This window comes from Entelurus aequoreus, linkage group LG03, assembly GCF_033978785.1.
Source record: "Entelurus aequoreus isolate RoL-2023_Sb linkage group LG03, RoL_Eaeq_v1.1, whole genome shotgun sequence".
Classification (NCBI taxonomy): domain Eukaryota; kingdom Metazoa; phylum Chordata; class Actinopteri; order Syngnathiformes; family Syngnathidae; genus Entelurus; species Entelurus aequoreus.
In genome coordinates, this window is record NC_084733.1 from 72392049 (window position 1) to 72418692 (window position 26644).

General features: G+C 43.0%; 1 protein-coding gene across 1 annotated transcript; it reads right to left on the minus strand.

Moving 5' to 3' along the window:
- Positions 1 to 1254: 1254 nt before the first annotated feature.
- On the minus strand, positions 1255 to 26625 carry itga11b (integrin, alpha 11b). The gene is made up of 31 exons (XM_062042624.1): positions 26221 to 26625; positions 24265 to 24534; positions 23637 to 23748; positions 18063 to 18172; positions 17884 to 17975; positions 17697 to 17811; positions 17498 to 17625; positions 17278 to 17426; positions 17059 to 17203; positions 16824 to 16989; positions 16682 to 16752; positions 16026 to 16170; positions 15806 to 15954; positions 15574 to 15717; positions 12869 to 13069; positions 12669 to 12799; positions 12431 to 12603; positions 12149 to 12288; positions 11911 to 12021; positions 11712 to 11797; positions 9054 to 9258; positions 8882 to 8980; positions 8709 to 8785; positions 5899 to 5982; positions 5734 to 5812; positions 5554 to 5667; positions 5407 to 5484; positions 5238 to 5348; positions 5063 to 5158; positions 1990 to 2106; positions 1255 to 1909 (listed from the first exon to the last, which is right to left on the minus strand). The coding sequence occupies exons 2-31, from the start codon at positions 24314 to 24316 to the stop codon at positions 1856 to 1858; spliced, it is 3534 nt and encodes a 1177-aa protein (XP_061898608.1). The 5' UTR covers positions 24317 to 24534; positions 26221 to 26625; the 3' UTR covers positions 1255 to 1855.
- Between the last annotated feature and the right edge of the window lie 19 nt (positions 26626 to 26644).

A 26644-nucleotide genomic window follows, 5' to 3' on the forward strand; every position in this document is an offset into this window, starting at 1 on the left:
TATGTACGTAACTTTTTTAAAATATATAAGCTTTATGAACCTTGGGTTAGGTGAACGGTCTTTTGGGCTGAGTGATTGTGTGTGTTGATCATGTGTTTGAATTGTATTGGCGTGTTCTATGGAGCTAGGAGCTAGCAGAGGAGCTAGGAGCTAGCATAACACGTACCGTACCGTAAGTGCGCGTCACGTACGTAACTTTTTAAAAAATATATAAGCTTTATGAACCTTGGGTTAGGTGAACGGTCTTTTGGGCTGAGTGATTGTGTGTGTTGATCAGGTGTTTGAATTGTATTGGCGTGTTCTATGGAGCTAGGAGCTAGCAGAGGAGCTAGGAGCTAGCATAACAAACACGCAGGTGTTATTATGCAGGATTAATTTGTGGCATATTAAATATAAGCCTGGTTGTGTTGTGGCTAATAGAGTATATATATGTCTTGTGTTTATTTACTGTTGTAGTCATTCCCAGCTGAATATCAGGTACCGTGAGTATGCAGCCTTGGCTGCTAAACATTCGATAACTTGACCGTATGTGCGCGTCACGTACGTAACTTTTTAAAAATATATAAGCTTTATGAACCTTGGGTTAGGTAAACGGTCTTTTGGGCTGAGTGATTGTGTGTGTTGATCAGGTGTTTGAATTGTATTGGCGTGTTCTATGGAGCTAGGAGCTAGCAGAGGAGCTAGGAGCTAGCATAACAAACACGCAGGTGTTTTTATGCAGGATTAATTTGTGGCATATTAAATATAAGCCTGGTTGTGTTGTGGCTAATAGAGTATATATATGTCTTGTGTTTATTTACTGTTGTAGTCATTCCCAGCTGAATATCAGGTCACCCCCGGCTCTCACAGCATCTTCCCTATCTGAATAGCTTCAACTCCCCACTAGTCCTTCACTTGCACTTTACTCATCCACAAATCTTTCATCCTCGCTCAAATTAATGGGGAAATTGTCGCTTTCTCGGTCCGAATCTCTCTCACTTCATGCGGCCATCATTGTAAACAATAGGGAACTTTGCGTATATGTTCAACTGACTACGTCACGCTACTTCCGGTAGGTGCAAGCCTTTTTTTTATCAGATACCAAAAGTTGCAATCTTTATCGTCGTTGTTCTATACTAAATCCTTTCAGCAAAAATATGGCAATATCGCGAAATGATCAAGTATGACACATAGAATAGATCTGCTATCCCCGTTTAAATAAAAAAAATTCATTTCAGTAGGCCTTTAAACCTCCAATTACTTCACATCAAAATATTCCACTTTGACATTTTTTGGGGGATATATATTGCTTATTTTGCCATTAAAACATTGTTTTATTTACACAAGTCATAAAACAAAAAATAATTAAAACTTTATATCAACAAATAGATCTGAAGTTAATCTACACAATGTTAATCTGTTAATAATTTTTTACCATTTTTATGACTGAGACCCTTGTGGGTCCCCCAGGACCAAACTTAAGGGGAGCCCTAGAGTTTAAAAAAAAAAAAACAATGTATGGTTTTGAAAATGTAAATATCTGAATGGCCCTTGCATGCTTTGATTTTTCAGTGTGAAGCCCTCAGTGGGAAAAGTTTGGACATCCCTGCCTTAGAAGAAGCTAACATTGCCACAAATGAAGAGACCGCAGCGCTAATAATGAACGCTAACTTTGCAGTCCAACTTGTATGAAACAGTCCGTGTTACTTTTATCAACCAGCAGGGGGCCTTGGTGAGGGACTGCGGGTGTGCTTAGCCTGTCCTTGAAAAATGCAAGCTCCGCCCTCTCGCCAAAGAACATAAACATCAGCAATGGCGGCTAAAATCCCGTCATCGAGCCCAGCTGCCATTTTGACCAGCATCCTTCACAGCGCCCCTACCTGCTTTCCATTGGCGGCTGGCTCCGCCTACTCCTGTTAAAGAAGCCAACCTGTGCACGGAAAGCGCTTTGTGAACAAAAACAAAACTCCACAGTGGATGTGTACGTGTGTAGTAGCGTGCACGACGTACCTTCCATAGAGCCAGCACCAACATGGCCAGCAGCAGCAACCCCCCCACTGAGCTTCCCAGGACGAGCATGGCCGAAATGTCGACCGCATCCTGGTTCTTCCTCAACTCAATCGTCATCTATGCAGGAAGAAAGAAATCATTGGGGGAAATGTCACATTCTGACATTTTATCAGACATCTAGTGCAGGGCTCCCCAAACTTTTTGACCCGGGGGCCGCATTGGGTTAAAAAAAATGTGGCCAGGGGCCGGGCTTTTAAAAATATATATAGAGAGTAAATGGGACAATGAAAAAGGAGGATTACCTCCAAATTCGTCAGGACAACCTAAAATCATCAGCCCGGAGGTTGGGTTCTTGGGCGCTGTTGGGTGTTCCAACAGGACAATGACCCCAAACACACGTCAAAAGTGGTAAGGAATGGCTAAATCAGGCTACAATTAAGGTTTTAGAATGGCCTTCCCAAAGTCCTGACTTAAACGTGTGGACAATGCTGAAGAAACAAGTCCATGTCAGAAAACCAACAAATTTAGCTGAACTGCACCGATTTTGTCAAGAGGAGTGGTCAAAAATTCAAGCAGAAGCTTGTGGATGGCTACCAAATGTGCCTTCTTTCGGGGTCGTGGAGCGGACGTCCCACGCCCTTTCACTGGCTGGTGGAGGGGACACCTGGTACCACCTCTCCCTCTGCACTACTGCTGAAGAACCTGACAGATCACAAGGGGATGTCATTGCTGACATCGCCACAACATCTGCCCCTCAGCCCAGGAGACGAGAGAGATTTTCTACCTACATTACTCTTTTCAACTTCTATATTGTATATCCTTGTGTGAGACCAATCCAGTATGCTAAATGTTTCTTAGTTTTTCTTGCTTGTTTTCAGCATAACGTGTCGTTACATTAAGTGAAAAGTTTGATGTTTATCCCCGTTTTGTTACCTAAATTACTCTGATATTGATAGACGAAAGGCAGGATGTTACACCCGGTAGTATTCTCTGACGGACTGGTGCTTGGGCGTGTTCTACTGTCTTTGTGTCTCAGTTCTTCCTTCCCGACAAGTGTCTTAGAACATACAGCAGACTTTAAATAGACTGGGTCAAAGGGGATAGCAAGACTTATTTTTTTACCTGTGCAGTGGGATTAATTACGGGGGACACAATAGCTATTACCGTGGTAATAACCTCTATATTTGTAACGACTCAACCCTGAACCATTGGTGTCGGATGCAGACAACATACTCTGGTAAGTGGTGCCCATCGTCCCTTTTATGTTGTTTTGGGCGTTGACCTGACTGATACAGACTCTAAAGGAATTATTAAAATTAATGTCCTTGAGAGGGCGTTAACTACCTCTGCACCCTCTGTGGCACCTAGGGTACCACTCCACCTCGGTGGTGTTTCAAAGGCTCTCACATCTGTGCGTGCTAATGACATCACCGCCGGGGGCCTGGTGGCTTTGGGTGCTACAGAGGGTGTAGACAACCTGTGGCTCAGGTTGATGCCAAAACCTGGGTGACTGTGTTGCTTCTTCCGCTGGACGTCCCTTTTCCCACACTTACCCCGCCCCTTTTAAGTTGACTGACATGTGTACCCTTCTGTTGACAATGCCACCCGACTTCTTCCCTTTGTGGCCCAAAAGCTGAATACACGCGTTTTCAAATTACAGGACCCTCTTCGTCCCCCAACAAATTGGGTGACATTAACCGTTACTGGTGCACCACACTGATAGATGGCTCTAGGATAGGCCCTTGGGCACGAGCTGATTTATTCTGGTGTTGTGGGGAGCACAGATTGTACATTAGAATCCCGACGTCAGCCGTTGGGCTTTGTGCTATGGTTAGACTGGTGACACCAGTCACCAAATTAACACCCCTTGGAACTCCTGTTTCAACGGCCTCTCTAACTCCCCGCCGTCGTTGAGACTAACCAACCTGACTCGTGACGCAGTTGAGGGACTTGCTGAACAACTTGCCCCGACCTCCCTCAAGACCATCCAGAACCGCACAGCCCCTTGTGCTAAGTGTCACTAAAGGGGGTCTAGCAAAGTGGTAACTATAAGACTTTAATGTGGGGCGTGCTTTATACATTTTGTACAAGTAATAAAGATCTTATTAGAAGATCTTAAAGGGGGATTGATGGAAGCAGAACAGAATCATATCCATATTTAAGTGTTACTTGTTTCTAAACTCCTATAGTCATATTTTCATCAGCTAATGTCTCGTGTGGTACAAAGTGCTTGCATTCGAGTGTCCTTGATTAGAGAGGCAGAGCGCTGTTGAGACTGCCTTAACATTACTAAGATAAGGAGCACAGGGCAGTGCTGAGCTTGGGGGGACAGGAGGTGGAGGGAAGATCGATCTGGACCAGGCGAGGGAACGCTGGTGTACTAGATTGGTCTCACATTTGTCCTCTAAGCTTGGAGAATAAACCACAAAATACCAACTTCTGCCTGGTGATTGAATATAAACATCAGCTTATTGCCATAAAAAGAATCTGGGAGAGACTAGCAATTTGAATTCCCCATTGGAGGAATGCTGGTCAACACAACAATATCCATCCATCCATTTTCTACCGCTTGTACCTTGTGTGTATATATATATATATATATATATATATATATATATATATATATATATATATATTTGCAGATTAGACAAACTGCCTTCTCCTTACACTGAACAAAAAAAAGGTCATATATCCACTACTGTTTAAAAACTCTACACTCAGAATCTACTTTACGTTTACCCAACGATTTTGCCATTTTTTTCCCTTGTGCACTAATTGACTGAAAGAGCGTGCACTTGCCGCACGCTCGCCCGACACGGCGGCGCGTGCGTGATCACGTCACGTTATCGATGGGAAAATTTATTTTTAGACAATATGATTTGCCTGAGCAAAGAGACCCCGAGAAAAAGCGGTAAACAATGGATTGATGGATGGGCTAGAAAGGACAGATTAAAAAAAGAACAATACATTTTTGGACACTGGCGGGCCGTATCTGGCACGCGGGACTTAGTTTGTGGATATCTGAATCATATCTAGTGGCTCCATTATGTACAACAACTATGACCACAATCACCTGTCGAACAGGCCGCTCCTCCTGCAGGAAGTAGGAAGCGGACGGTTCTAAGTGGATGCTGGCGCTGACCAGCACCTCCAGGGACTTGAAGATGACCTGGAAGCAGTCAGGACAAACATTCCACAATCAGCATGTGGACCAAGAGTGGTCCTCAAGAGGGCCGAGGACGACTCACCGCCTGCAGGACGGGTCGGTGGAGTCTTCCTATTAGGGTGAGCTTCACCCTTTTGAAGGCGGGAAGATCTAGTCGGCACTGGACCGCCACGCTAGCACTGTTACTCTGGTTCTACACACGCACACAAAGCGTTTGACAGTGTTTGTTCTGCTCCAACAAGTGGACTCACCATCTGGGTCAGGTGACTCAGGTCCTCTGCTTTCGCCACCTGATCGGCCGCTGCAGGCAGGAGGCAGGAGGCGGTGGTCTGCGGAGGAGACGAGAGGCGTTGAGTCGAGCGCCAGACGGGGCGTGGCTAACAGAAGGGGTCGTCTACCTGCTCTACGCTGAACTCGCTGATGCTCAGCAGACGGTTGCCTTGGAGAGTCGCGGCCCAAACGTCGGCGGCGAAGGAGACATTCCGCACGGGAAACCAGGCCAGGTTCTGGAGCTACACGGGGGTATTCTGCTTGGCGATCATGCGATCACTGGTGTACGAACACAAAATGTGACTTACGTAGAAAGACATGACGACGAAGGGGAAAAAGTCCTCGTCCTGGGAAGACTGGATTTCAAAGCGGGCGGGGCTTTGATCTCTGATGACACGCCAAACACACGTCATTGGTTGGCTCCGAGCGCGCAGATAAAAATAACGACAAGATGCTATGAGTGCTTGACTGACGTGGTGAAGAGGAGCTCCATCTGGTATTTAAGAGGGAGGATGAGGTCGTTGTCGTTGTTTTCTGGAAACGCATCTTCGCCTTCACTGGAACAGAGACGCATCAACATTTTTATTCATAACACGACATGTGTCCCTGAGGCCTGTTTATGAAACATGAAAAAAATCCATAACCCGCTTCATTCTTTTGCTCCACTTTTAAGAAAGTGTGCTGTGGTGTGCCGCAAGGCAGTTGTTTGGGACCACTTCTATTTTCAATTTTTACAAATGATCTTCCTCTTGTGACTCAAAAATCCAGTTTGGTACCATATGCTGATGACACCACATTATGACATCCTGCATCTTCAATAGGAGAACTTCTGTCTGTCCTCTCAAAGGACTTAGATGCTGTTACTGAGTGAGTTATAAGTAAGTAGACTGGTTTTAAAACATTTTAAAAACAAAAAGTATTGTCTTTGGTTCACGACATAGTCTGGCAAAAAATCCTATACCTAATTTACAGATTTCAAGACAATCTATCAAACAAGATGATAAAGTAAGACTTTTAGGTGTTACACTTACTAACACACTTTCGTGGTCCGAATATATCAATCAAATTGTCGCTAAGATGGGTAGAAGTATAGCTGCTGTTAGGAAATGTGCTACGTATGTAACACCTGCAATTCGCAGACAGGTAGTACAAACATTGGTGTTGTGTCATCTGGATTATTGTTCAGTTATTTGGGCTTCTGCACCCAAGGTTGAGCTCACAAAATTACAAACAGCTCAAAATAGGGCAGCTAGACTTACTCTTGATTGTTCTTATAGATCGAGTGTGGACCGTATGCATTCTTGTCTTGGATGGCTGAAGGTTATTCATAGATTATCCAGCAGTTTATTGTTATTTATTCGAAACATTATTCATAACAAGTACCCTACAGCTCTTTTTAAGCAGATTGGTTATAATGCTGATGTTTACCACTACAGTACCAGAGCTTCAACTCAAGGTCTACTTGCCTTACCACGACCAATAACTAATTCAATAAAAAGCACTGTTGTATACAGAGGCATTTCATTATGGAATACTCTTCATTTAAATATTAGGACTGCGATAGGCTCCAGCACCCCCCGCGACCCAAAATGGGCGAGCGGTAGAAAATGGATGGATGGACGGACTATTCCCAGTAAAAAAGCATTTAAGAAACATGTAAAGTCACTTTTTAGACTTAAGAGTTAATTTTCATGCTATCAGTTTAAGAACTTTTTTTTCTTATCTTTTTTTCTCTTTCCCTTTTTCCTTTCATTTATTGTAACTGGATTTGCGTATGTTCTGTAATTGGATCTGTGTACTGTTATTTTATTTTATTATTTTGAGAATGTTCTTTTTCTTTTCCTTTTTCCTTTCTTTTATTTGTAATTACATTTGTGTATGTTTTGTAACTGGATCTATTTTACTTTGAACTTTTGAAAAGGACCCCAGGAAGACTAGCCTGGCGTTTGTGCGTCGGCTAATGAAGATGCTCAATAAACAATAAAAAGGAGGCGCTCAAACGCTCGCTTTTGAGGTTTATGAGGTTTCATGATCGTCTTCATGGGAATTATACCGCCTCTATAATAATAATAGATTAGATTTATATAGCATCTTGATGAGGCCGCCAACAATTTGTAAAAAAAAAAATTAAAAATTAAAAAGGCTTCACTACACGTCTTAAAATAAAGCATTAGAATAGAATAGAATATATCTTTATTGTCATTGTACACTGTACAACGAAATTGTAAGCAAAAACTAATTTAGTGCAAATTATTCATCAGTCAGGTGAAAATGTGGTAACTATTTGATCGTTTTCTTCAGCAAATAGGTTAAGGTAGCATGTTTGTTAGCATTGTGGCTGAAGTAGCTGTGCTAATGTTGCTAACATTTGAGACCTCCTGTCCCACTCTTCAATGTTACATTGTTGTATGTGATACATGTCGTCCTTTACACAGTGAATGTGTGCAGACACATTCTTTGGGCAAGCACAACTAATTTGCATCAAAGCTACAGACACACAAAAGTGTGTGTCCCCCCCCCCAGTTGTGTTTACTAAAAACACGTTTAAACTGTCCAAATTCCACCATCAAGGACGAGACACTTTCAAATAGGGCTGGGTTCTGAATTATATTCTTTTATAGGCACGTGATGTCCCGTCCTTTTGCAGACTCAGCACCGACTCAAACACTTGGCGGGGAAACAAGCGCTCAGGCAACAAAACAAGTAGGCCTGATAGAAAACGCTCGAATGTACAAGGCTACATTTTTTTTTAAATGTGCTACCTCAATGCAAATTTACATTGGATATTCCATATGCATGCTACCAAATAGCATTAGCGATTTTACATGGCATTTTCAACACCTCCAAATTTGGTGACTGAGATGCACGTTACAAACAAGTAGTGTGTAATAAGTACAGTACTTACAGTATAAGCACTTTTTAGGACACTACAAAAAACTAGATTGGTACATTTAACGTAATGGCAAAGACTACTTCCTGATGATGGCAACACGCCATAGTCTACACACTACTGCCATCTAACGTTTTGGAATTGGAATTGCGTGCAAAATCTACAATACTTGCAAATGAGACTCACCTTGGCAGCACCGTTTTTATTATCAGCTCATTTTTAAATGTTAAATAAAAAAATGACATTTTATTACTAAACAAAGTGACATTCATTTTCACTTGAACACACACAAAAGTACCAAACATTTTTACCGTTTAGTATCGATATTGTTTCCCAGGTACAAATAGGAAAAGTAGCCATCCTTACTTTCACACCAATTGTATGAACCCTCACCTGCTGGCTACCATGACGATGCGAAGGTGGTCCAGAAAAACAGAAGGACTGAACTCAAACTCAACACGGAAAGCCACCTGGACAGCAAAAGAATGGATTCCTTTCAAAATAAAACTCCAACTAAAATGTTGTCTTTTTCTATGTGGAGTTATTTTTTTTATGGCGCCACTTACCTGAGACGAGAACTTCATGAACGGAGCGCTGATGTTACATCTCCTCTGATTGGCCAGCGGGCCTCCGGAGAAGCATTCAATCTGAATATCTGACTGGTCCTGGAGGAAGAAGGGAAGTTTTGTCTACATTGGTCCTCCCTAAAAGGCCCACTAGAATGTTCCACCCGCACACCTTGACTATGAGGCTGGAGAAGACGAGGTTCTTTGAGGAGGAGATGTGGATGGAGGTTCCGTAAGCGTTCTCCCCCTCGTTCTTCAGCTTAGCTGAGAGAAGCACGCTCCTCTGCCTGGACTGCACTACAAAGATGCGGTCTTTCCGCCCTACCTGCTGGCTGCACAGCGACCAGGTGGCGCCCTCTTTGGACTTGCAGAACTCTCTTTATATAAACACCCTGCTGTTACCATGGATACATCACCCTCTGTGTGTGTGTGTGTGCTTGTATTTCTACCCTTCTTGAGACATCAACAAGGAAAAGTACCTTCCATATGAGGACCGGTGAACAAGTTAGGATCGAAATCATGGTCCCTATACAGAAAACATTGCATCTAATAGAGAATGTCTCATTTGAACAACTGGTGATGAAATCTATCAAAATTAGGGTGGTCCCAAAAAGCAGGGATTTTTCAAATTGACTGTGTGTCGGTTTTAAAAGTGCTCCCACTCTGGCCAACATATGTAATAACAAGTGTGTGTAAGAAATTTAAATATATATATATATATATATATATATATATATATATATATATATATATATATATATATATATATATATATATATATATATATATATATATATATATATATATATATATATATATATATATATATATATATATCCCTTGGCAAGTTTCACTGCAATAAGGCGCTTTTGGTAACCATCCACAAGCTTCTGGCAAGCTTCTGGTTGAATTTTTGACCGCTTCTCTTGACAAAATTGGTGCAGTTCAGCTAAATTTGTTGGTTTTCTGACATGGACTTGTTTCTTCAGCATTGTCCACACATTCTCAATGGGGTTTAAGTCAGGACTTTGGGAAGGCCATTCTAAAACCTTAATTCTAGTCGGATTTAGCCATTCATTAACCATTTTTGACGTGTGTTTGGGGTCATTGTCCTGTTGGAACACCCAACTGAGCCCAAGACCCAACCTCCGAGCTGATGATTTTAGGTTGTCCTGAAGAATTTGGAGGTAATCCTCCTCTTTCACTGTCCAATTTACTCTCTGTAAAGCATTGGCAGCAAAACAGGCCCAGAGCATAGTACTACCACCACCATGCTTGACGGTAGGTGTGGTGTTCCTGGGATTAAAGGCCTCACCTTTTCCCCTCTAAACTTATTGCTGGGTAGTGTGACCAAACAGCTAAAAAAAAATTTTTTCATCTGACCACAGAACTTTCCTCCAGAAGGTCTTATCTTTGTCCATGTGATCAGCAGCAAACTTTGCCGTGCTGAGTTCCTTTGACTTTCCCATTGTCGCGTTTGTAACCGAGTCTAATAACTACATCACATGAGCCCTATTTAAATGGTCTCAGAGAAGTCACCAGGTGTCGTCAATCATAATCACTCACATGAAGTTAAGAGGCCATGCCATGAAGCTCATTTGATTTGATTGTAACTTTTCTACAAAACCAAAATTGATCATGTATGTTGCTGTATGTATACTTTTGACCCAGCAGATTTGGTCACATTTTCAGTAGACCTATAATAAATTCATAAAAGAACCAAACTTCATGAATGTTTTTTGTGACTAACAAGTATGTGCTCCAATCACCCTATCACAAAAAAATAAGAGTTGTAGAAATGATTGGAAACTCAAGACAGCCATGATATTATGTCCTTCACAAGTGTATGTAAACTTTTGACCACGACTGTTTATAGAGACATACTGTAATAACTTGAAGTAAATAATGAAGATTAAAAAACAATTACAAACAAAAAATGTATTAATTAATAAACGAAAAGCAGTCTTTTTCTCTCAGTGTGTCGACTTTTTTCTTATAAAACTGGGAACAATTTATCATATTATTTCTGTAATATTGCAATAATTTCTCGTAAAATTACTACTTTTTTAATGTAAAATTATTACTTTATGTAAAATTATTATTTCTTAATGCAAAATGGTGACATTTGTCATATAAAATTCTGACTTTTATCACAACATTGCCAATTTTTTTGTTGTTCTTGTAAAATAGTGACATTTTTTGAGTAAAATTATGACTTTTGTCATAATTTTGTTAAGTAAAATTCTGATTATTGTTATAATATTGCCAACATTTTTAAGTTGTCTTATAAAATTGTGACTTGTCGAGTAAAATTACGACTTTTTTCATAAAATTTCCAAAATGTTAAGCTTTTCTTGTGAAATTGCGACTTTTATTGAGTGAAACTCCAACTTTTATCATAATATTGCACAAATGTTCAGTTTTTCTTGTAAAATGTTGACTTGCGCTGAGTAAAATTACGACTTTTATTATAATACTGCCAAAATTCTAAGTTTTTCTTGTGAAATTGTGACAATTTTCTTATTTTTCACAACAAGCTTTTTTATAATTGCATAGTATGTATATATTATTAATGTTGTAAATACAAATCTTTATATATCTTTGAAAGGCTGGTCCTAAAGAGGTAGGCATTTTTTTTCAGGTCTCAAGAAGGTAACAAATACAAGAATGTGTGTGTGTGTGTGTGTGTGTGTGTGTGTGTGTGTGTGTGTGTGTGTGTGTGTGTGTGTGTGTGTGTGTGTGTGTGTGTGTGTGTGTGTGTGTGTGTGTGTGTGTGTGTGTGTGTGTGTGTGTGTGTGTGTGTGTGTGAGAGAGAGAGTGAGAGACTCACTTAGCGTCCATGAGGTCGGTTCGACTGTTGAGGCCGAGGTCGGGAACGCAGGCATCTTCTTGCGCACATCCGTTCCAGAATGGAAGCTGCATAAAGGACATGGTTGTCTGTTGCTCAGATTAGCTGGGACCAAGAGAATTTACTGCCCCCTGCTGGATCGGAAGATCATCACAGGTAGCTGTGGACAAGACTGGGTCACCTCGGTCTTGAGCGTTTTGGGCGAGTCAGAGTCCAGCACCGGCCCCTCATCTGAGCTCCAAATCCCCGCCTCCAAACTCACTGGGATGGGACGCCCGTAATCCATCGTGTCCTGATCACGGGAAACAGCCTGTCAACCTGTGTGTGTGTGTGTGTGTGTGTGTGTGTGTGTGTGTGTGTGTGTGTGTGTGTGTGTTTGTGTGTGTGTGTGTGTCTGTGTGTGTGTGTGTGTGTGTCACCTGCACAGTGAAGCCGAGACGTTGGCACTGAGAACTTCCTATCCTCACTAACATGGTTTTAGGCTGGCGCCGGTCGAGTGAGTCCAGAAGCGCTCGGGGAGGGAAGCGATTTTTATCGAGCGTCAGCACGAACCACAGCGCTGCGGGGGGGACCGAGGGGAGCGGAGTCATAAAAATGTTTTAAAAAGAAAGCGGTGTTCCGCAGACCACTTCAAAGATGGCCGCACGTGCGCACCCAACTCCCGATTGGTCACATGTCACCAGGTTTGTGATTTCACCTACCGACCTTGGGCGCCTGGTCCGTGCCGGATGCGGCGGAGGAGCGCAGATGTAGACAGACAATGGCCGACATGCACGTGACCAGATTGTGCCCTCGCCAACAGTCCTTGTTGAAGACGTTGATCTTCTCCGGCTCGAAGGTCAGCGTTGCCTCAAGCTGCAACACCTCTCGTGACCTGCAGGGGGCGGCGTCACTCAGAGGCGATGCGTGGTGAGGTGAATGAGGCTCCGGAAGACTGACCACATGACAACGGCGGCTCCCAGCGCTCCCACCGCCATATCCGCGAGGCCATCGGCGTTGGCATCCAGGACGGCGTGAAGACTTCGACCGAAGTAGCTCAGACCGACGGCGAGGCCGGCGGCTGACAGGCGCTGAGGCGGCACACGGAGAAGTTCACATCCCACCTCACCCGCACGCCGTTTCATTAGAGCTGGACGCACCTGCTTGTAGCGCCGCCTGATGCTTCTGTTGTGGCCGGGGTAGATGTACACCGCCCCCTGGTGGTCGTCCTCCAGCGGCGCACCCACTGCCAGCTCATTAAAGCCGTCAGCGTTCATGTCAGGAATCTGCGCCAACGCAGAGCCTAGACGTGAGTTGTCAGAGACGTCGGGGAGCAGCGCCCCCTGCAGGACTAATGGAGCCTGGAAGCACAACATTCCCATAAGGCAGCTCGTTATGTTAGTCTACTAAAGTTAAAGTTAAAGTACCACTGATAGTCACACACACACTATGTGTGGTGAAATTACCCTCTGCATTTGACCCATCCCCTTGTTCCACCCCCTGGGAGGTGAGGGGAGCAGTGAGCAGCAGCGGTGGCCGCGCTCGGGAATCATTTTGGTGATTTAACCCCCAATTCCAACCCTTGATGCTGAGTGCCAAGCAGTAGTTGGTTAGGTTGATTGTCACTCAGTCTGTTATTTAGTAGGCACACTCTGCAAAACTAATTAATTCATTATTTTGTTAATTAATTTGTCAGTCCAATATTTACATAGTTGGTTAGGTATTTAGTTGTTCAGCTCGTAAAATATGTTTTCATTAAGTCTGTCAATCAGTCCATGATTTAGATAGTTAGTTCGTTAGTTAGTCAATCTGTGAGTAGGGTAGTAGTTGTTCAGTAAGTTAATGGGTCGGTTCATTAGTTATTAAGCTATTTAGTCGGTAACTACACAATTTGTTACTTCATCAGTTTGAAAGTAAGTCAGTAGTTAGCAATCCCAAACCTTCTAATTAGTCTTCTCCCTAGTAAGATAGTTAGTAGTTAGTTAATTTCATTTATTTGTCAGTGTGTTAGGTATTTAGTCACTCAGTCAATTAATTAGTTATAAGGTCAGCTATAGTCAGTAAGTTAGTGAGTTGGTTAGTCAATCAGGAATGTGGGCAGTAGTTGCTGTGTTAGTCGGTTGGTTAGGCATTAAGCTATTTAGTCAGTAGTTAGTAAATATGTCCGTTAATCAGTTAGAATTTAAATCAGTTAGCAATCCCATAATTTCCATTTAGTATGCTCAATGGTAGTAAATCATTAGTCAGTTGGTAAGCTAGTCAGTCAGTAGTAGGGTAGTAGCTTTTCAGATGGTTGGTTGGTTGGTTAGTATGTCTGTTAAGTTATTAAGTAGCTCAATCAATTAGTTGCTTAGTAAGAGTTTGGTTAGTTAATTAGTTACAAAGTAAGTCAGTTAGCGAATGCAAACATTCCAATTATTCTGCTCTCTAATAAATAGGTAATTAGTAGTAGTTCATTAGTTTATTTGTTTTGTTATGTGTTTAGTTGCTAAATTGGTCAATTAATTTGTTTTTAAGTCTGTTAGTTAACTAATTAGTTCATTAGTTAATTAGTCAGTCTATTTGGTAAAAGGGTGGTAATTGCCAAGTAAAATGGTTAATTAGTTATTAGGTTATTCAGTCAGTAGTTTTCTACATTTGTTAGTTAAGCAGTTAGAAAGTAAGTCATCTAGTTCTTAGCAATCCCACACATTCCCCTAAGTCCGCTCATATAGTAAATCATTACATTAATGGCAAGCTACTCCCTCAGTTAGTCGGGTATAGTAAGTGTTCCGTTAGTATGTCTGTTAGTTGTGGTTATTAAGCTCAGTAAATGAGTTGTTTGGTAAGATTTTTAGTTTATGTAATCCGTTAGAAAGTAAGTCAGCTAACAATTACCAATCCCAAACTTTCATTTTAGTCTGGTCTCTAGTAAGCTAGTTGTTCATTAGTTCCATTATTTTGTTAGTTTGTTAGAAATGTATTTGCTCAGTTAGTCAATTAAATTAGTAAATACATTTGTTTTATAAGTCAGTCCAGGGGTTAGCTAGTTAGTAGTTATTTAGATCACTGGTAATAGTGTAGTAGTTGGTCGGTTGGGTATTTAGCTATTTAGTCAGTTGTTAGTAAATTACTAAATTTATCAGAAGGTAAGTCAGCTATTGTCAATTCCAAACACTCCCTTTTGTCTGCTCCTGAGTAGAAAAGCATTACCTAGTTGGTAAGCTAGTCAAGTTAGTTAGCAAGGTTGTAGCTTTTCAGTCAGTTGGCTGGTTTGTTAGTATGTCTGTTAGTTTGTAATTAAGTTAGGAGCAAAGTTGATTAGTAAGATTTGGTTTAATTAGTCAGTAACAAAGTAAGTCAGTCAATTAGTTATTGTTGTTAGTCTGTGAGTAGTCAATTGGTTCATTGATTGGTCAGTCTGGTATGAAGGTTATAATTGCTCAGTGGGTCAATTAGCTGGGTATTAAATGATTTAGTAATTATCAAATTTAGAGGTGATTTATTTATTTAATCAGTTAAAACTTAAGTTGTTGTTGTTGTTAGTAAACCCAAACATTCCCTTTAGTCTGCTCCCATAGTAAATCATTAGGTTACCTCAGTTTGTAAGCTATTAGGGTATAGTAGCTGTTAAGCTAGTTAGCTGGTTAATTAGTACATCCGTTAGTTCATTATTAAGTTAGCTCAGTCAATTGGTAGTTTAGTAAGTTTAAGTTAGTTAATCAGAAAGTCAGTTAAGGAGCCCAAACATTCCAATTAGTCTGCTCCTTAATAAGCTAGTTAGTAGTAGTTAATTAGTTCCTTAGTTAGTAAGCTACTCAGTCAGTCAGTAGTAATAATTATCATGTAGCTGCTTTATACATGTGTGTACCTGTGTTGTGTGTACCTGAGGTGTGGCAGTGTAGATGTAAACTTTTCCTCCCTCCCAGCCATGACTGCAGTACATGGGTGCCGCCACCAGGAGGATGTCGCTTTGTCCGTCTCTGTCAACGTCCATCGTTAACAACTCACTGCCGAAATATGATCCAATCTGACACACACACACACACACGTGTAAATGCTTAGCACATTTTCAGATGTTTTTTTTCCAGTACGATTTGAAAAAGGTAAATTCGGACCTGCTCTCCCAACAGCGCTTGCAAGATGGTCATGTTCCCGTTGTTGTCCAAGGTGAACGTGATGACCTTCCCACTGTGGTTAAACCTCGGAGCTCCAGCCACAAGCACTTGAAAGCCCCCAGAGGAGAGCAGCGATCCGAGCGAGTAACCTGTAGGACAACATGCCAGATTCATTTCCGGCGTGAACGCTTGATGGCGCTGACGTCAGACGGTAGAATACCAAGATAGGCGGCATGGTTCTGCAGCTCCTCTGGAAATTCATTGTCGTACGCCGATTTGGGAGGAACCACCTTCTGTTGTTTGGCCTGCTTCAGCACGGCACCATTCCAGTTGTACGCGCCAACGGCTCCAAGCAAAATTCCATCCTGGAGAAGGACACGTGAACTAACGAGGTGACCGGTTCTGATGGTTCTAATCAAGTGCACACGACAAAGTTAGTTTGTTGACACGATTGCTAGGAAACTAAATCCGTGTCATCACACTTCGTTTTGAAGGGACACTGGAGATGACGTTCCTGGCCCGCTGGTTAAGAACTGAGAAGTCCAAAAGCCGCACATGCTTGGCAGATCTTCCCAATGTGCACAGCATCTGCTTTCCACATCAGACGCCTCGACCCAATTCCACCTTTCTGACTCCGATACCTGAAACTGACGCAGCGGGAAACTGTGGAATGTGGAATCTCTGCAAAGAGCGTTTCTATGACGACCCATTCTTTCCTTTGTCCAACATTTTCTGGATTGGAACCAACACAAGCTTTTCCAGACGCTTCTTACACGGCATCAGTGAGACAGCATTGTGGTTCTTCTTCATCCCACTACTGGTACCAATAGCATTAAAAGGCGCATTCTAGCACTTCACATGACCTGGTGGACTCACCTGGACCACATGCAAGGAGAATCCCCCCTGCGCCATCTGCAGGCCAAAACCTCGACCCAGACTGCTGGTTCCTGCGCGACACAAACACTTAGAAAAGGTTCCATCCTCTCCAAATTAGCTCCTAAGCAGACCATGCGCTGACCCTCCAGAGAGAAGATCCTCTCCCCGAGAGCGTCCACGATGTCCTTCAGCGCCGACTCGTCCGTCACGTTGAAGAAGTGCCTCTCGCTTGGGTCGCTGGCTATGAACTTGATCTCCTTGAGAAAAGCGTCCGGGTTGATCCCCCGCCGGGTGTAGTATCCCAGAACCTGGAAAGCACACTTGCGAGGGACCGGCCAGGAAGTGGATTTGCGGCCTCTCTGCAGGGCGAGACTCACCGCGATGGCGTACATGGTTATGTTGTCCCTCTCGCTGCCGGTGACGGCGTCCACCAGCTGAGGGCTGTCGTGAGATTCACCATCAGTGATCACGATCATCACCTTATGAGCGCCTGGCCGACCGCCGTGTCGGAAGGCCTGCGACCTGTGGAACCAAGAACAACACAGAGTCACGTGACTTAAAAAGGTGTTTGTGGAATCCTCCCCCATTGGTCACACCTCGCCACGTCGATGGCCAGTGCCGTCCTGGTTTCCTCACCGCCCCTCTGCTGGATGTTCCTGGCGGCCTCCAGAACCGCCTCTGATGTTTGGTACTCACCCAGTCGGAACTCATGCACCACCTTAGAGCCGTACTGCAACACGGCCACCTGTGGAGTCACCAGCGTCGCCATAGTAACCACCATTCGTGCACCGTTGGACTCGTCGGATAGGAATCGACCTGCGTCTGTTGCGGGCTGATGTTGAACTTGTTGAGAATGTTTGTGACGAAGTCCCGGACCTCAGACCACGGATAGATGGAGTTGGAGCCGTCCACAACGATCACCAAGTCCATGAAGGTCTCGCATCCTGCCGGAGTCAAGTGGTCACCATGGACGTTTGGAAAGACGGACTGACAGACAGACGGGAAGCGGAGTTACTCTGGAACGCGGGGGCAATGGGGTCAGACATTTGGAAGTTACGCTCGACGCGGGTGCAGATCCCGGTGCTGTACAAGGAGCTTCCGCACTCGTGGGACCAGAGCGGCCCGCAAGTCTGAAACGGGAAGCACAGAAATGATGCGGTGCATTGTTTGTCACCTCACTCGTTCGCCACCATATGACTCACCACGAAGCTGCTGTCTCGGGGGTCAGAGGTCAGCGTCATTCCCAAACGCATCCTGTCGTTCGTCGCAGAAACGTTTCCCAGCGACACTCTGCCTGATCACGGGACATCCGTTGACATTAGGGAGAAGGAAAAAAGGAGAAGGGGCAGAGCCACAGCGCCAGGGCTGCCATGGTGCTCACCAAGGTTGAGTCGGCTGCAGGCGGTGGAGTTTCCCTTATCCAGCGGACACTTGAACACATCGCCAGTCTGCTGCTTGCCCGTGGACTCGAGGGGGGCGCCAACCAGCAGCCTTGGGAGGTAAACGCACAGTTAATTAGGAATACAGCCATGTTTGTTCTCTTATGATCACTCATGTCACTCTGCGCCCCGGGCTGATGTAACAATTGGTTGGGGGGTGCATAATAAATGAAAATAACATAACATAACATAACATGCCACACGGTAGAGGAGGGGCGCAGCCAAGGGGAACCACAGAGTCACCTGCCAATCAAAGCTGCTTCTATTTAGCGGCATAAATACTTGGCGCCCTGCTGGCCGCTACAAAGATTGTGCATCTTCTGGGAAGGCGTATGAGTCACATCACAGTGCTTCATTAACGACTAGTAAACTTCAACACGTCCACAAGGTTTCCTGTTTACTCATAAAAAAACACCTCCTGTCCCACCATGCACTGCACCACGCATGATGTTCTCCTCCTATCCACAGGAACATGCATGTCGCACACACAGGAGACAGTAGTTTGATTCTATTTAGATGTTTCTAGTTCGAGTCAGACATAAAAGTCATGCAGAAACATTGAGGATGAAAAGATGGACCACGTGGAGCGAATGAAACTGACTTATGGCATCCAGCTGCTTCTAAGGAATGTTTACTTGGACGGAGGAGCAACATTCTCTGGAATCGGCTCACTTAAAGAATCAAGAAATGTGAGATCATGTGACCATGGGCGGAGAAAATATGACATCATGTGACCATGGGAGGAGGTAATATGAGACAAAGAGAAGAAATATGACATAATTTGACCACCATGAGACAGGTGGAAATATGAGACTAAGTGACCATGAGAGGAGAGAATATGAGCGCACTTGATACAAAGGTGAACATGAGCTCATGTGACCATGAGGAGGAGTAAATATGAGAATGCGTGGCCACCATTAAAAAGAGGAGGGACTATGAGACCATGTGACAATGAGGAAATATGAGATTATGGTACCATTAGAGAGGGGACTGAAATGGTATCATGTGACCATGAGGAGGAGGAAACGTGAGACCAAGAAAAACCAAATCATGTTTAGTTTCAAGTTTATTCACAATACCATATAACAATTACAACAGTAGTGAATATCATTTAAGGGTGGTGGATCGCACCAACTTGAGAAAAATATGAGATTAGGTAACCATGAGAGAGGAGGAAATATCAGAGGGCTCGTCAACGACAGGTTAAGTTGAGACCATGTGACCATGTGGAGTAAATATGAGATCAGGTGACCATAAGATAAAAAGGATATATGACATGCGACCACTGGATGGGAAAATATGGGGAAGAAATGAGAGATTGTGTGACCATGAGATGAGATAATATCAGATCATGTGACCATGGGATGAGGAAATGTGATGTCATGTGATCGCATGAGATGAGGAAGTGTGGTATGGTATGTTACCATGAGATTAAAAAGTGTGAGCTCATGTGACCTTAAGATGAGGAAGTGTGATGTCATGTGACCATGAGATAAGTAAATGTGTTGTCATGTGACCATTAGATAAGGAAATATGAGCTTGTGGGTATAGGAGGGAAGGAAATATTAGACCATGGGACCATGAGATGAGGAAAATATGAGATAATGAGACCATTGGAGAAGGAAATATGAGATTATGCGAGCATGATGTGAGGAGAAAAAAGGAGGTCATGTGACCATTGGAGGGAAAATTATGAGATCATGGGACCATGATATGACGAAATGGGATGGGACCATGAGATGAAGAAATGTGGGATCATGTGACCATGAAATGAGGAAATATGAGATCATGTGACCATTGGAGGAGGAAATATGAGATAATGTGAACATGAGAGGTGGTAGAAGGAGATCCTGTGAACATTGGAGGATCAATTGAGATCATGTTACCATGAGATAAGAACATAAGAAATAATGTGACCATGATAGGAAAAAGAAATATGAGATCATGTGCCCATGAAATTAAAAAAAAATTGAGATCATGTGACTATGACAGGGGTTGGCAACCTTTACCACTCAAAGAGCCATTTTGGCAAGTTTCACAAATTAAAGAAAGTAATGGGAGCCACAAAAAAAAATTTAAAATTTAAAATGAAAAACACTGCATACAATGCTTAAATGCTTTGTGCTATGTTAACCAGGGGTCTCCGACACACGCACCGGCACGCACTTTAATGTGGAAATTTGATGTTAGCGCAGCCCGCGAGTTTTGAATGAATGGCGCTTGATAGCGTCATACTTGCCAACCCTCTCACATACTTGCCAACCCTCTCACTTTTCCCGGGAGACTCCCGAATATCAGAGCTTGATGACACTGCATTTGGCGCCCTCTACAGTCTGCCCTAACAGTGTACCTGCTCGACCACACGTAGAATGCAATTTCAGCTTGCTCACGTAAGTGACAGCAAGGCGTACTGACTCAGCAGCCACACATCTTACACTGACGGTACCAATACCCAGAATCCCATGCAGCCCTAACTCTTCCGCTCAACCAACGCACGGAGAGGGGGGGGGGGGGGGTTGATGTGTGGGGAGATTTGGTGGTAGCGGGGGTGTATAATGTAGACCGGAAGAGTTAGGGCTGCATGGGATTCTGGGTAATGGTTGTGTTGTGTTTATGTTGTGTTACGGTGGGATGTTCTCCAGAAATGTGTTTTTCATTCTTTTTTGGTGTGGGTTCACAGTGTGGCGCATATTTGTAACGTAACAATGTTAAAGTTGTTTGATACGGCTACCGTCAGTGTAAGCTGTGTGGCTGATGAGTAAGTATGCTTTGCTGTCTCCTGTGTGTGCAAGTGATAACAACATGCAACATGTGGCTGGGCTGGCACGCTGTATGTAAATGCTATAGAGGACAATTACTGCAGTGCAATTAGGGCACGCCCTTTATTTAGTAATTAGAGTGTAAATAGGATTATTTTTTCCCTGGGAGTAATTTATGAGAGACACTGACATCCATAAATCTCCTGGGAAAATCGGGGGGGGTCGGCATGTATGTCGCTGAGCCGCATCAGAGTGGTCAAGGAGCCGCATGCGGCTCCGGAGCCGCGGGTTGCCGACCCCTGGACTATGAGATAAGAAAATATGACATCAAGTGACAATGAGATAAGGAAATATGAGATCAAGTGACAATGAGATAAGGAAATATGAGGTCATGTGACCATGAGATAAGGAAATATGAGGTCATGTGACCATGAGATAAAGAAATATGAGATCACGTTTGTATGAGATAAGGAAATATGAGATCATGTGACAATGATAGGAGGAACTATGAGATCATGTGACCATAAGAAAAGGAAATATGAGATAATGTGAACATGACGGGAGGAGGAAGAAGGAGTAGCTGACCGCGACCCCAAAAGGGAATAAGCGGTAGAAAATGGATGGATGGATGGATGTTACCATTGGACAATCAAATTAAATAATTTTGCCAAGAGAACATATTAAATAATGTGACCATGATAGGTAGAGGAAATATGAGATCATGTGACCATGATGAGATGAGGAAATATGAGAGGATGTGACCATGAGATAGGGAAATAGAAGACCAGGTGACCATGAGATGAGGAAATATGAGATCATTTGACCATGTGATTAGGAAATATGAGATGTCACCATGAGATAAGGAAATAGAAGACCAGGTGACTATGAGAAGAGGAAATATGTGATAATGTGACAATGAGATAAGGAAATAGAAGACCAGGTGACTATATGAGATGAGGAAATGTGAGCTCATGTGACCATGAGATAAGGAAATGGGATGTCTTGTGACCATGAGATAAGGAAATGTGATGTAATGTTTAAAGATTAAGATTAAAGTACCAATGATTGTCACACACACACTAGATGTGGTGAAATTTGTCCTCTGCATTTGACCCATCCCCTTGGGGAGCAGTGGGGAGCAGTGGGCAGCAGCGGCGCCGCGCCCGGGAATCATTTTGGTGATTTAACCCCCAACTCCAACCCTTGATGCTGAGTGCCAAGCAGGGAGGTTATGGGTCCCATTTTTATAGTCTTTGGTATGACTCGGCTGGGATTTGAACTCCAACCGACCATGAGATGAGCAAATATGAAATCATGTGACCACAAGGGGAGGAAAGATGTAATCCTGTGGCTATGAGATGAAGAAATGTGAGGTTGTGTGACCTTAAGATGAACAAATGTGTTGTCATGTGACCATGAGATAAGGAAATATGAGCTCATGGGTATGAGAGGGGAGGAAATATGAGATCATGGGAGCATGAGATGAGGAAATATGAGATAATGGGACCGTTGGAGTAGGAAATATGAGATTATGTGACCATGATATGACGAAATGGGATGTCTTTTGACCATGAGATGAGGTAATGTGGGATCGTGTGACCATTAAATTAGGAAATATGACATCATGTGACCAAGAAATAAGGACAAATAAGGTCATGTGACCATGAGATAAGGAAATATGAGATCAGTGGACAATGATAGGAGGAAATATGAGATCATGTGAACATCTGAGGAACAATCGAGATCATGTTACCATGAGATAAGAACATAAGAAATAACGTGACCATGATGGGAGAAGGAAATATGAGATCATGTGACCATGAAATAAAAAAATATTGAGATCATGTGACTATGAGATAAGGAAATATGAGATCATGTGAGCATGAGATAAGGAAATATAGGGTCATGTGACCATGAGATAAGGAAATATGAGATCACGTTAGTATGAGATAAGGAAATATGAGATCAGGTGACAATTATAAAAGGAAATATGAGATCATGTGACCATAAGAAAAGGAAATATGAGATCATGTGACCATAAGAAAAGGAAATATGAGATCATGTGACCATGACGGGAGGAGGAAGAAAGAGTTCATGTGACCATTGGAGAATCAATTGAGATTATGTTACCATGAGAACATATGAAATAATGTGACCACTATAGGGAGAGAAAATATGAGATTGTGTGACCATGATGGATGAGGAAATATGAGATCATGTGACCATGAGATGAGAGAGTATGAGATCATTTGACCATGTGATTCGGAAATGTGAGAGGATCTGACCATGTGATAGGGAAATAGAAGATCAGGTGACTATGAGATAAGGAAATATAAGATAATTTGACCATGTGACTAGGAAATATGAGAGGATGTGACCATGAGATAAGGAAATAGAAGACCAGGTGACTATGAGATGAGGAACTAGGAGAGGATGTGACCATGAGCTAATGAAATAGAAGACCAGGTGACTATATGAGATGAGGAAATAAGAGATCACGTGGTCATGAGATGAGGAAATATGAGATCATGTGACCATAAGATGAGGAAATATGAGATCATGTGACCATGAGGTGAGGAAATGTGAGGTCAGAGGACCATGAGAGGAGGAAATGTGATATTATTTGATAAAGTGAGTGTAAAGTTCCAGATTGAGGCTGAAATGTAAAAGGCCATCAGTGTCCTTCAGGCTGATGATGGACAATGACCACGAACAGACAAAAAGAGGCGGGACCACATTGAAGGTGAATCTTCTCACCACTGTTGTCCTCCCGCCTCGTGTTGCTGCACCGTGTAGCCAAACTGAGTCTCTTCTGAACCAGAGAAGATCTTTACGTGCTTTGTGTTGAAGTTGAAGCAAATGTCAACATCTGGAAGACAAAAGGACAAACTTGACATGACTGCTGTAGCATTTCAACACATCTTCTTCTTTTTCTTCTTCTTCTAATCTTGATGACCTACATCAGAAAACATCTGGGACTTTCCCTGTTTCAACCTGCTCTGTAAATCTTCCCATCAGTGATTCCAGGATGTGTCACTTTTCTGTTAGACTCTTCTGGTTGTCGATTTATTCTTTTCTTTTTTTTTTAGACGACTTCAAGATGGAAGCAGAGTGGAACGCAGTCGTAGATTTAGTTAATCAAGTTAAGATGGGAATGATGGCACGATGCATATGGGAATGATGAAATGATGCAAAGCAGCAAACGATTGCCTTGTCCTGTGAGGACGCCACGGGACCCCAAGAAGTCACAGTCCGGACTTCTTAATGACATTTTAGCAATAAACAAATAATTCGAGAAAAAACACATGCATACAAATAGGAACATGTGAGTGGTTACCATGGCAACAGAGCCTGGCATGCAGTCACATTTCAAAGGTCGTCTCACCTGGCAGGACGCAGCAGGTCCACATCAGCAAGAGGAGGCGGGACTCAGCCATGAGTGTTCACACAGACGCCGCACGCGCTCTGACGGAGGAGCGCTCCCTCATTGTTTTTATTCAAACGGGGGTGGGCCTTCTCCCCCCCTCCTTCCAACATGACAGGTCTCCAAGCCCACCTATCACACTGGCGCGCCAAAACAGGAAATGCCTCCAATTTGCAGGTGCTGAGGACCACATGTGAAGATGTCAGAGCCCCAGCCAGGTGACCATCAGCACTAAACAGAAGCACATGGCACAGACTCTTAAAGACACAGTACGCAATGTCTACCATATAGGACAAAAATGCAAACTAACACTAAGAAGCACTTACCAGTTGATGGTAACACAGGAAGTTGTTTGTTCACTTTAACTAAAATAATTATCGATTATGCATCATAAAGGGCAGGGGTGTCAAACTCAAATAAAGAGTGTGCAAAATTTAAAACTGAACAAAGCCGCGGGCCAAGGTTGAACAAATTAACCTTTTAATAGGGACCCAAACAAGTTTTGCATTGAATATTGAACAAGTAAGGCTTATATAACTTTGTAGTGACATGCAAAATCGAGTTTCAAATAATAATAATAATAATAATAATAATAATTAAAAAATATCAATAAAAATGGAATGCCTCTTTTCTATTTGCAGCCTTCTGAGGTAAATATCAACATTAACTTTTTCCACAGGCTAATAAACTTGAAAATAAAATAACAATGAATAAACCAACCATTCAGGACTTTAAACTGCTCAGTTTGCAACACACTGATCTAATCTGATGTGCCCAAGCCAGATACTTGCTATCTTTTCTTGGATGCTAGTTCATCAATGTCGGGGATCAGGCTTTGAGCTGAGGCAACCTTCATTATCGAACGAAGGTGTTCATCAATAATTATATCTCGTAGTCCACCCGGACCACAGTCTTGGGGGCGTGCCTTAAAGGCACTGCCTTTAACGTCTTCTATGAGCGGTCGTCACGTCCGCTTTTCATCCATTCTAACAACGTGCCGGCCAAGTCACAAGATATGTGCGGCTTCTGTACGCACAGACACGGGAATGCAACGCGTACTTGATCAACAGCGATACAGGTTACACTGAAGGTGCCGTATAAACAACTTTAACATTGTTAGAAATATACGCCACACTGTGAATCCACACCAAACAAGAATGACAAACACATTTCGGGAGAACATCCGCACCGTAACACAGCATAAACACAACAGAACAAATACCCAGAACTTTTTGCAGCCCTAACTCTTCCGGGACGCTACAATATACACCCCCGCTAACACCAAACCACGCCCCCCCTTGTAGCGTCCCGGAAGAGTTAGTGCTGCGAAGGGTTCTGGGTATTTGTTCTGTTGTGTTTATGTTGTGTTACGGTGCAGATGTTCTCCCGAAATGGGTTTGTCATTCTTGTTTGGTGTGGGTTCACAGTGTGGTGTATATTTCTAACAAAACTTAAAGTTGTTTATACGGCCACTCTCAGTGTAACTTATATCGCTGTTGATCAAGTATGCGTTGCATTCACTTGTGTGTGTGTGCGTGCAGAAGCCGCACATATTATGTGACAGGGCCAGCACACATTGGACTGGATGAAAAACGAAATCTGGGACTCTCCCGGGAGGGTTGGCAAGTATGAGAATTAGCGGTGAAATGCAGTGTTACCGCGGCACCGCCGCTGAATATAATCGGCGGGCCAGCTCTAGTGTTAATTTGATATCTCCTCAAGGGCCAAGTGAAATTATACGGCAGGCCAAATTTGGCCCGCGGGCCAGAGTTTGACACCCATGAAATAGGGCCACTAACTGAGGTACACTGCCCCCTGTGGTGAGTCAAAGCATGCAACAACAAAGTGACTTAGGTTTTTTTATCGACACGCTCGGATTTCATGCAAAGAATGTTAAATACTCTGAAGCAAACTTACGCATGACACGTTCAAGCAACCACTTTTCATTGAAAAAAATGTTGCTTTTGGAAATGATTGTCTAAAAAAAAAAAACACTCCGAGTGCTTCTGTTGGAAATAACAAGTGGAAAGAGCGAGTCACTTGCTAACACGAAGCAGACGCAGAGTGCTCCTGAGGGTGTCTGTGAACGCAGCACGTCACCAGACGTCCACGCAGGTGTCCTCCTCCCACCTGCCCTGAACCTTCATTGTTGTCTTAATTGTGTGCAAGATGGTACACAATAAAATAATTGTTGTTTTTGTTTGATGTGTCTGCAGCGTCAAGACACAAGACCTGCTATTTGTTTTTAATGGCGATGTCAGCCATTGGGATTTCAAAATAAAAGGCTATTGCTGCTGTTAAAAAGGAGCGCGTGCTGCTTCTGGAATGTTCATTAAGTAAG